The sequence below is a fragment of the Anoplophora glabripennis genome, unplaced genomic scaffold, assembly GCF_000390285.2.
Source record: "Anoplophora glabripennis isolate ALB-LARVAE unplaced genomic scaffold, Agla_2.0 scaffold760, whole genome shotgun sequence".
Taxonomy (NCBI): Eukaryota; Metazoa; Arthropoda; class Insecta; order Coleoptera; family Cerambycidae; genus Anoplophora; species Anoplophora glabripennis.
In genome coordinates, this window is record NW_019417081.1 from 93,738 (window position 1) to 106,241 (window position 12,504).

The window sequence follows — 12,504 nt, forward strand, 5'->3', positions numbered from 1 at the left end:
CCCTATTTTCTTTAGTCCTTAGTAGGACTTATGAGAATATGAGCTTTTCGAATATAATAATGTCATATTTCTAATTGGCATTAATGAGAAATTGGTAGACAAATAAAGATGTTTTTCCACATTTTCTTACAAAGTTTTCCATTTTTAGGTCTCTTACGACACTTATGCCAAAAAAATTTTGTGATAAAATCGATACTTCTCTTCAACTTACGAACATGGCATAAGTGAGAAATACGTCGCTGTACACACTATTTTTTTGAAAAGGAAAATTGAATTTTCACAAAGGTGTCCCGCAGTCCATCTTTTAAATTTAGTTTATTGTACTTATCTCTCGGTTACTTGTCGGTACTCTCAGAGGCATAAACGAGAAAGACGTCGTCGAACTTCAGTCTAATATCTCCCGGTCTATAACTGAAACTCCAGCGGGACCAGTAGTACTACTTAGGTAAATTTCTTTAGGTTTTTCAAAATCTGAATTGTAAAAGAGACAACATTAATATTAACCGTAACTCTAGCGAATCATTGAATGCCATTTGAAAATATATTGGAAATACAAGTAGTTTCTTTATTTTTATTCGAAATTCTCAGAATTGGGTTTAAGTTAATTTGACAAAGAACTCATAAAGGCATTCTTGGAAGACTTTTCTCAAACAAGGAGTTCAGAATTAAATAAAATTTACATCGCTGCAGGAAAATTCATATCACTACAGGAGTTTATCATAAATTGGAAACAAAGTGATGCATGTACAGGTTAGTCACTATAATCTGACAACTTATGAATTTACTATTGAAATTACAAAAAAAATTTTATACAAAGTTTGAACTTTTTATGAATTTTTATAATACAGTATTAGAAAAAACAATTGAATAATGGAAATTAGTAAATTAAAGAAAAAAATTTCTTTTAAATGGAACACCCTATATACATATAAGTGCATATTTCGCTTGGTTGAGTTTTTCTATTTTCAAAAATATATAATATGTTACTATTTGATTCAGGACTTCTCGACATATTTCAGATTAAAACTATTTTTGAAAAAAACTATAACAAACTATTTTAAAGAAATAATGTTTAGTGAGAATGAAAAATTTGAAGTATATCCGTTTATTTTATGATAATAATAAAAATTATTCTTAACTTTAACAGAATTTTAATACCTAATTAATAAAAACCAACTAGAACACAAATAGTCACAGATGCTCAATGTGGCCGTCATTATTATTGATGCACTTCGTATAAACCTCATTAATTTTTAGAACTGCATTTAGTATGAAATGGGAATTAAATTCACTTAAATTTTGTATACATTGATCAACTTTATGTCTCATTTAAGTTTACACTAGCTTCCTTATAAACTTCGTTTTTTAAGTAACCCCACAGAAAACTGTGCAAGGGTGTAAGGTCTGGGCTAGTTGAAGGCCATTCCATTACCAATGCACAAATCAAACCTATTATTTAAATAATTTCGTACTGCTCTGGTTCTTCCAATTTGTTTTCTATTTGATTTTCAAGAAAATGCAGGTATCTTTTGCCAGTCAAAGCACCTTCATAAAATAGTAGGCTAATTATTTTATTTCTCAAAATAATGCACCAAACATTAAACGATGTGTGTCCTTGACTTGGAATTTCCCTATTACAGTGTGGATTTTCATTTGCCCAGGTATTAGTATTTTTATAAATGCCAGGTGTTGTAAAAGTCGCCTCATCAGTCCATTAAATCTTTTCAAAATAATTTAAGTCGCCATTTTTCAAGTGCAGCATTTCTCTACAGTAATCGCTGAATTTTTTGATTTTGGAAAAAGCTAAAACTTTTGTATTAAAAACTTTTGTGTAATTTCAATATTAAACTCACAATAATTTGTCAGATTATAATGACTAACCCTGTACAAATGCAGTAAAGTATCAATAGATCGACAGGCTTCTATAAGTATTACACAAAGTTATAGTATTATTATTTAATTTAATTATTAATTACTACTAACTTTATTATTCCTATTGCAAACCTAGATATTGGTATCCAACAACATATATGACTTCATTTGATAGAAATTTATTAAAAAAAATGGAATTAATTTGAACTGGTTCAATACCATTAAAATAAAGGCACTACATAAACTCAAATTTAAGTCTTATTGAGATTACTTACATTGTGATAAAATTGGCATCATTGGAATATACATGAAGAAGATAAGGCAGGTGAAATAAAATCCGAAATTGAATATTGTTTTAGAACCATCCTGACCCATTCCTATGTACAAGTTACCTATAAGAATTCCTATCGCTATGTACAGAATTACCCTGAGAAGTAAATAACACTGAAACAACAGAAACAAATGTTAAGCAATGCAAAAGTGCAGATGATTTTGAAAATGCTACAGATGTTGCATTTTCGTAATGATAACCTAACTACTTAATTGAGTTCAACATAATTTTTAATTCTATTTGAAAATTATTAATTGAAAGTAAGGTAAAAAATTGGAATAAAGTTTATAGTGAAACAGCACACAATAATGTTGTTAAAATTACCTTATCTCTCCACATCTGTAACCACATCCTCATAATTAAAATGTAAAATTGCCTTAACCACCCAGATTCGTGGTTAAAATTTTGTTCGGACAAGAGCGGGTCCTCTTTAATTGACGATATGCTATTATCCAAGGAAACTTCTTCCATACTAGCTAGTCTACATAAATTATTACAGTTAATACGGCCGTTGTCTACAGCAGCAACCATGCGGTCGTGGTAGTCTCCATACTCCATGCAACAGACTTCTATAACTACGAATAGGATTTTTATTATTATATAATAATAATAATTATATTAATTACGAAAAGTTCACATATTTAATGCTTTTAAACTTCTTTACGTTAGTTACCAATGCTGAAAAAAATAATTAATCAAACATTCAGACAACGTCTCGAAAGTAAATTTAACATCTATATGACCTACAACGTCGAATCGTGACACAAACAAAACTATAACCATTAGTTTCATAGTCAGAATTTACAAAAAGAAGGTGTTATGAATAATTATTTATTTACAGCATTATGCAACAGTTTTTTATGCAATTGGCTTTTTGAAAGTCGCATTAATTTTCGTCACTTACTTTGAATATTGATATCAAAGATTACATACTTTTTTAAACATAAACTAGCGATGTGTTTTTTGCGCAATTGAATAAATTTGTCTGGTTTCTTAGTTCAAGAGGTCTCACCAAAAATAAGTTTTATTTATTTATTTATCACATTTGGAATGCAAACAGGCTTGCTGCCCAAAACTGCATCCACTAATACAATTGTGAACATAGTGTAAACAAAACAAAAAAAAAAAAGTTAACAAATATAGTGTAGCAAAAAAACAGTTAATAAAGTGATCAGTATAACTACATTTCAAATTCTTTTTAATGGAGAATATAGAATGAAGTAGAAACCTCCTTTAAAATATAGTCAAACATTTCATTCGGGGTGAATCTCATAAATCCGGGGGTGATGGTTATGCGAGAGAAACAGTCAGTGAAAATATGTATGTTAAAAATGGCGCAGTAACTCATTCATACTACTCCAATAGCCAAGAAATTATATATAATCAAATCATGAAGAAAAAAGAAGTAGAAGTTTCAAGAATATTCGTTCAATCTTTATTGATTAAGTTTCTGTGTTCGTACTGACAATTGCTTAGAGCTTTCCTAATTCAAACTTTATACAGACTGTACATTGGATCTATACAAAATACTACAATGTAGAAAGATATCAGTCAGGACACTTCGAAAATAATAAAAATATTTATCTAAACACCACTCGAACTTGGTCGACTGTAATATCCGACTTAATGCAATGTCAATCAGCATATGCAAAAAGTGAAGAATTTAACGGAATAATAAATGTTTTATCACAGTTATTTTAGCAAATTCAATTATTGCTTTCATTATTGTCATTAATTCCTATCTTATTAGATGATATCAGTGAATGTCGCTTAGTATTTTGGTCAAGAAACTTTAGTATTTACAACAATTGTTCATAATTTTGTACACCGACCCTAAACACATTTGGGCACTCTGATCCAGTTTTGACAAGCCGAGAAAAATCTTCCTTCTAATCCACCGTACTTTTTGAACTCCACACAATCGTTATCGAACAACTAGGCTAACAACTTCCAACTAATCCAGGCATCACTTCGAAGAAATTTGAGACATAGAAACCCATCAATTAGACTTGGCAATAAGAAGGGTCCAATTAAGCAATTGTCGAAAATTCCTGCCCAAATATTCAAAGCAAATTTTCAAGTTTCATATGTATGTTGTGAACATTATTTACCCCATCACATTTTCGATTTTCCTTGTTGCACTTACACGGAGATCTTCTTCCTAAATATTGCCTGCCACCTCCATCTCTTCCACTATTCGGTCCCTAATTCCCCCTTTCACTCGCTCATTGAACTACCGCGGTAAAGGTTTCAAATAGAATTAAGCATATGTCAACTAGGAAAACGTTTTGCATACAAGCGAGAAGCTGTGAATAGATTTTGTTTTGTTTCGCCGTCAATTAAAACAATATCCTGCATATGCTGCATCGCTATACACATAGATCATTTTGAATAGTTGTAAGACTGATATAAACAATAAACCACGATAGTAAGAGCACTATGAAGACCACAGTAATACTGAATAAACAAGCATTTGAAAACGTGCAGTAAATTAAGGTACATTATAACAAATACATTAAAGTCGTCTAGCTACGTAGTCAAAGGCAAACAAGATATCTGATGTTTATATAGAAAAGAGAGAATAACGATATCTGTATAGTTTATTAGTGAGACACATATAGAATATAGATGACACTAATTGTAAGACAACATGAATAACTGCTATAAATATTATAATATTACAAAATATATTTTACTTAAAAATATGTTTATAGGTATGCATGAAAACTATACAGTATTCTACAAGATGTATTACTCCTGAGAAAAAATTAAAAAGATTAAAGAATAAGAGAAGAACCATTTTAATATTCCTTCTGGTCAAATTCCTGGGCATTCAAGGTGAGACTGACAATCAAATATTTAAAAAAATATATGACTGTTTACACTATGTGTATGTTATTAGAATTTAATTTTTGTAGTTTCAATCATAAAGATGTTCAGTTATGACTATGAGCATCTGACAAATCTATGACATCACCTCCGGACTTACTCTATATCTTGAATGATTTAATAATGACAACAGTTATCAATTCTGATATACTTACTAAAGTCTGCAGGATTGTAATGTTTAGGACATTCCACTCCCAAATTAGACAAGAATGGTACTACTTCTGGACCATAACCTTGATACACACATTGCCCGGCTGCAATAATGTAAACATTATCAAACACGGAAAATAACTTAGCGCTGGGCGTGTGTATGGAACATATAACAGTCCTTCCTCCATCGGCAATCTGTTTCAACAAGGATATGCACTGTGAACAAGACAAGTCATCCAAGCCACTAAAAGAAAAATATAACTTTAAATAATAGTTTAAAAACTCAATGTACCCGTATATTAAATTTTAATACTACGTTATAATAAATTTCAAATTGTTTTAAATTGATTATTACTTTTTAATATAATAAGCAAAGTATAATTTTATTTGTTATCCCATTCTAGACCTAAACCCGTGTCAGTAAAATGTAATAATGAATGGAAAAGATAAATGTATCTACAAAGATAACAGCAAGATATGTTCCTGGACAATAATAAGTATAAAGTATTGGTTAAAAACAACAAATATTTAAGTCATCTTACACTCAAGCTTAAACTTTTACATTTATCAATTTGTTATGCAATAAGTGGACAATAAATTGTCTAATGTAAGTTATACTGGTACATGTAATAGCTTCAATAAATTGACCAAAAAATTGGAGACAATAGAAGTGGTTCTAATAGTCAATTTTCCTTACATTCTGCAATTTTGACATTCTTATTTTGTTTGTTATTGCAATCGCAGTTGTGTAAATCTGGTTATTATAAGTTTATTATGGTTTTATACATATTCTGTTATTAGCTGTTGTATTTTTACTTTATTTTTAAGGTATTAAGCTAATTAAAAAAAATCGGACATTTTTCTCTATCAAAGCAAACAAAGTCCTTCGACACCAGAAATTTAGGTATGCAAAAAAATCTAACCCCACTGATATATCTGATATCGAAGAACATTATTCGACTTCATTTGATAAAATCTTTTACAAACAAAATTGTGAATTTGTTTGAAAAATTTTTGGAATAATTTATTACTTTTATTTAAAAAAAATGGTATATATAAAACAGGTTTGTATAGATTTAATATATATTATCACACTGACATAGTAGATGATTCTAAGGAAAACTAAGTTTACAAAATCAACCCCTTCATTGGGGTTAATTATTTAATTTTTTTTCTTCTCAGTGTGGCAGAAATATATAAAAAGATTAACTAAAAATACAAAAAATAATTGAGATAGTACTTATTTTCGGATAGACCGGAAGTTTCTTCGAAGAATTTACGGTATTTTTTAATTGATATTTCGACTATACATTTTTATATTAATGTGCAATTATTTCCTGCTAAAGAGGAAGTAAGTCAAATGTAATAAAAATTAGCACTATGTTTTTTACTTAACTATGTTATTATCTACATTGAAATTCGTTATACAGGGTGTATCTTAAGTGATGACTTTAATTTCAAGGGGTGATTCCTTGTCATATTTTAAGCAAAAAAGTGCATATGAACATCGGTCCGCAANTGTTGTATCACTACAATTATGAGTGGAAAGGTGACATTTTTGAAATATATTTGCTTCTTTGATTCGTTGGTAGAACTGATTCATTCATCAAAAAACTTGACAAAGTCTGTAGCAGTGTAAAACCACACTGTTTACCAATAAATTCGTGAATTAATTCATGAAGAACTTCGTCAATTTATTCATCAATAAATTGTCAATGTAAAACAGCTATAAGAGAGTCTGCCAAACGCTTTTGAAAATTTGAAAAATCGATATAGATGACATGACCTGACCTGCCTGATTCACTAATATATTGTGTGATGCATACTAAGTTACTTGTAGTAGACATTTCTGAAATAGATCCACGCTAATCGTTGACAAAGAAAGTTTTACATGATTATTCAAAACAACGACCTCAGAAAGGATAGACAGTGCATTGTCTTGGTTTGTTTTGTTCTACTGTAAATATTTTGAGAACTCAGCCTCCTATTGCCTAAAGACATGTGATAAGGTGCGCGCGCAGTACCTGCTCTATGCTAGATGTTTATTATTGTTTACGACTGTCGGCCGCCATTAATTCTTTGCGTGCTTACTGAGTTTAACGTTGTGTTTACCGTGGATTATTAGTTTCTTTGGCAGAATTTATTGTTTTTGTGAATAGACAATGGGAAAATATTGTGTTATATGTAGATTTCGCTTTAAAAGTGGAGGCAATCGCTCTTTTCACAGGTAGGTAGATTTACCATGGGCGTAACAGATAACAGACGGTAGTTTAAAACAAAATTTGAAATAGAAAATTTTCAGTGCAATAATATTGAAAATATAAAATATTTTTTTAAAACGTGAATTGTGTGTTACGGTTAAATAAAAAGTAACATGAATTGCAAAGGCAACATTATTTAAAAGGAAATATACCTAGGTAATTTGATTTTAGGATTCCTTCGAATGTTGAACGCCGAGACGTTTGGCTCTCTCGCATTTTGAGCTGTATAGGAAAGGAAAATAGTCCTAAAGATAGTGTTGTATGTTCAGATCACTTCACATCAAGTGATTTCTTAATAAGACCTGGTGGCCGAGTTTATCTTAAGGACACAGCAGTTCCTGAGTTCCCAAGTTCGTTTAGTCAAAATACAGGACCCCTATTAAAATTGTATAAACAATTTTTTGCACATAATTCGGGATCACTTTGTATCAATTGCCACCATAACAAATTAGATCCAATAAATCTGTTTTAAGAAATTAAAGAACTTAAAAATATGTGTAATAACCCCATTTACTATTTCTCTTTCATTTATCACTTAATTGTCCTACTTGATATGCATATTATTGTATACAAGTATAGTATAGCTACCATACTATATGTAACTGTAACTTTGTGATTCCTATTTGAACTGGTAAAAACTTTTATTAATTAGTATTATTTAACATATTGATGTATATTGTTACTGAGAAAATAAAGATTGTTGTAACTAGTATTACTTTTTTTTCGGCAGTAAGTGCCGTTATGGAGTAAAACGAACATGGTTCTATTCATTTAAAAAGGAAGTCATTAATATTATTTTAAAATCAAATTAGGTGTGAAATCGGTAAGTATATATAAATTAGACAAATATTAAAATGTATCACCCTTTTTAACACACACGCCACTGGTTAAGAGTTCCCTAGTAAACAAAGAACTATCTTCATCCTTGTTTAATAGCAGGATGTCTCAAGTTGTGGAAAATCAAAACAATTCCTTTGCAATGCATAGGGAATTACTTGTCTAGTCATTCTGAGGTCTTTGATTCAAAATGTCTATTGAAATAATTTAGCAAAATTAGTTATTATTGATATCAAACCAAACAATAGTTTTCAACAAAATTTTACCACCCTTTTTAAAAATAAGAACTTTATTAGAAACTTTTAGTTAGCTATTTATAGTGATAAATGAGATATTACATCAAAATTGCGCGAATTGGACAGCCCTTTAATAATAGACCGGGAGATATTAGACTGAAGTTCGACGACGTCTTTCTCGTTTATGCCTCTGAGAGTACTGAAAGGTAACCGAGAGACAAGTACAATAAACAAAATTTAAAAGATGGGCTGCGGGACACCTTCGTGAAGGTCCAATGTGGACTTATGCCTACATTTATATGACTTTATAATGTAGTTTCCTACATGCATGCAAAATGGCATAAGCGAGAAAGACGTAAAAATTTTCATGAATTTTCCTACAACTTTTCAAAAAATTTTTAGCATATAGTCCTCACCAGGGACTTATGCCCTTTAAAAAAAATGAATANGTCGATGAGCAGAAGATTACATGCTTGTATTGACAGTGGCGGTTCTCATTTTGAGCATTTGATTTAATTCAATTTTTATGATATTTCCAGCTCAAGTAAGTTTAAATGCGTTTTTCATGGAAACGGTTGCTCCTAGCTACTTCATTATTGGCGCCCTCAAAAAAATACACCTAAATTGACAACAGCTTTGAATTTGTCATTCCAAAAAACCCCCGTGTATGAAATTTCATTAAATTATTTCGAATCAGTCGAAAGATATTTAAGAAAATGCGATTTATTTTCCCAACTTTGACACCCTGTATCTCGGTAACGAAGCACTTGCGGACCGATGTTCATATGCACTTTTTTGCTTAAAATATGACAAGAAATAACACCTTGAAATTAAAGTCATCACTTAAGATACACCCTGTATATGAAAAATATGAATTTAAACTACTTAATAGATAGGTACCCTTCACAAAAAAATATAGAAATTAGTTATGAAATGACTTTAATGAAGTCATTTCAACAGTGCTTGTAATTGTTCTTTCTACACACAAATGAAACAAACAGGAAATCATTTGGAAGTGTATGATTATTATGAGTGCCTAGTGAATAATGAATAAATACATCACTTAAACTTAAAATTAAACATTAAATTCCTAAAATAGAGTTTTTAAAATAATGACAAAATGTTCAGTTAATATGTATCTGAATATTATCTGTAAAAGTTAATCAAAACTAACGAAAGCTCAGATTTCATAAGTTCACATTACAGCAAACATAATGTTAACTAAACTTGTCCGTAATGGCCAACGGCCCATTAAAGTGGCATTGTCAATTGTAAACATTTGCTGAATAATTCTGCAGACTCGCAGATTTGATTTAATTTCACTGCATGAATATATGTATAGTGTATGTCATGCAATATTAATCAACCGCGTCGAAATGAGGCATAATGCTTTTTTGATGTAGATCATTATTACAAGACAGGTTCGATATCCACAATTAAACTTGCTTATGTAACAAACAATTTGGATTCAACGCCTGTAATTTTTTTAGACAGACAAACAATACGTGGATCAAGTATGATTGTAAATTTTATGAATGTGTTCTCCAAAAAAAATCAAATCCATAGCATTACTAGTATAATTTGATTATTGCATTAACTCTTGTTGTTCAGTTTTTTCTTCTTTTAAGTATTTTCTCACAATGTATTACAAAACATAGTGAATATGGTGAGAACTTAGCCCTAAAAAAATTAAGACATGCGTTGTGAAGTTACTAACCAAAAATTTCAAATCTAGCGCCAAATGTAGTAATTTTTACAAATGTTAGTATGACACTGGCAATATGCGTGCATCAGCATCATTGCCTTCACATTTTTATAAGCAATTATTTCAATGTTGCCAGATTCATCCACTGTACTGACAAACAAAAACGAGAATTATAGCTAGAATATATTATAAAAAAAATGATATGCTTTTGCGAAATAAAATTAGAAATTTGGTTATCAATCTAAAACTGTTTTATAAATCCAAAAAAATTATATTGGAAAATGTAATCAAATTCATAAAATGTTAATCCTGTATCTAATTATTGTAATTCTTCCAATAATATTGTTTTAATTCATATTTTTGTATAAATTATTCTAATGCCCGGGACTTTGAAAAAGAGAAGGTAAGGTAGTCGGATTTTTGTAATTTTTGATATTTATGGTACGTGTAGTTTGGTCCTTGAATAAGAATTTTCCGAAGTAGTTCGACGCAACGTTCATAAATTACCGATATAATCGATTTTGAAGTTTTACCTGACCGCTAAATCCACTAGAAGTGACACGTTTTTCAAGTAGAAGCGTGATCTAATTGGTAGCGTTCGGGACTGACAGTCACGAAATCGCTGGTTCGAGTCCGTCGCGTGACATTTCTTTTTTTTTTTCAAAACGCACCATATGATTTTTTATTATTTTTTTCATCTCGAAAATTATGAACAAACGAAATATTATAATAAATACTTATGTACCTATATGTAGGAATATCCTTCAAATATTTCATTAAAATGCACAATTGGTTGATGAATAATATTTATTATGAATTAACAATAAAGTTTCTTTAAAAAAAAACAAACGAGGTCAGGTAGGTTTTTTATTTTATTTTTAGTATTTGACATTTTACGCAGTGTGGCATAAGCCATAATGATAGTTATCATAGAAACATGGGAAGCAGAAATTTTTTAAGCATCTAGCATGTCGTGTAAATGTCATGTTTTTACAGGCGCATTTTGTTTTCAAAATATCGACGTCGAAGCAAATTTCGTTAACATTTTGAAAGATTGTTCTTTCATCACACAGTTTCGATGCTTCTCTACCCTTTGTGGAATTTACCGAAATTTTTTATACCCGAGCAGGTGTGTTCTGTATGTGTTTTTTTTTTAAACACGGTGGACGACCCACATAACCTAGCGCAAAATGTTAATTAAACACTTGAAGAATATTCCTACATACAGTTCTCATAATATTTCGTTTGTTCATAATTTTCGAGATCAGAAAAAGAAAAAAGAAAGGAAGCTAGATGCATAAAAAATGTCTGCTTCCCATTTTTTTATGATAGCTACCATTCTGGCTCGTGCCACACTGCGTAAAATGTCAAATACTAACATAAATATAAAATAAAAGAACATCCTACCTGACCTCGTTTGTTTTTTTTTTAATGAAATCTTGTTAATTCATATAAATATTGTTTATCAACCAATTATGCATTTTAATGAAATATTTGAAGAATATTCCTACATATACATAAGTATTTATTATAATATTTCGTTTGTTCATAATTTTCGAGATGAAAAAAATAATAAAAAAACATATGGTGCGTTTTGGAAAAAAAAAGAAATGTCACGCGACGGCCTCGAACCAGCGATCTCGTGACTGTCAGTCCCGAACGCTACCAATTAAGCTACGCTTTCAGTTGAAAAACGTGTCACATCTAGTGGATTTAACGGTCAGGTAAAACTTCAAAATCGATTATCTCGGTAATTTATTAACGTTGCGTCGAACTACTTCGGAAAATTCTTATTCAAGGACCAAACTACACGTACCAAAAATATCAAAAATTACAAAAATCCGACTACCTTACCTTCTCCTTGTGAGTCTCGATTAAGGCTTGATAGCTAATCAGGCGATTAGACTGTACATATCGCAATTTATTTTATTTTAAGTATAATCACAGTCTAATCGCCTGAATCAAGCCTTAATCGAGACTCAAAGTACCGGGCATAAAATGTATGTTTTGTAAACGAAATATCCCTATTTTGTGACAAATAACCCCAATTAAAATTTTCTTTCATTACATTGATTGGATTTATAGAATCTACCTAAAAAATCGCTGCAGAAACCACTAACCACTTCACCGTTCTTTTTAGTAACAGTGTTTGTCCTTATTTCTATTTAATGACGTCACACAGGTTAAAAAATCAAATAATTTTAATTTAACTCAATTAATTCA

At 30.3% G+C, this 12,504-nt stretch overlaps 1 protein-coding gene across 1 annotated transcript in view; it reads right to left on the reverse strand.

The window, feature by feature from the left end:
• LOC108912882 (ATP-binding cassette sub-family G member 1) overlaps nucleotides 1–12,504 on the reverse strand; it is a 92,992-nt gene that overhangs the window by 6,724 nt on the left and 73,764 nt on the right. Inside the window, exons 5-7 of the mRNA XM_018718298.2 lie at nucleotides 5,248–5,486; nucleotides 2,528–2,778; nucleotides 2,148–2,316 (exon numbers count right to left, since the gene is read on the reverse strand). Coding sequence (XP_018573814.1) covers nucleotides 2,148–2,316; nucleotides 2,528–2,778; nucleotides 5,248–5,486 — 659 coding nt within the window. The remainder of the gene's footprint in view (nucleotides 1–2,147; nucleotides 2,317–2,527; nucleotides 2,779–5,247; nucleotides 5,487–12,504) is intronic.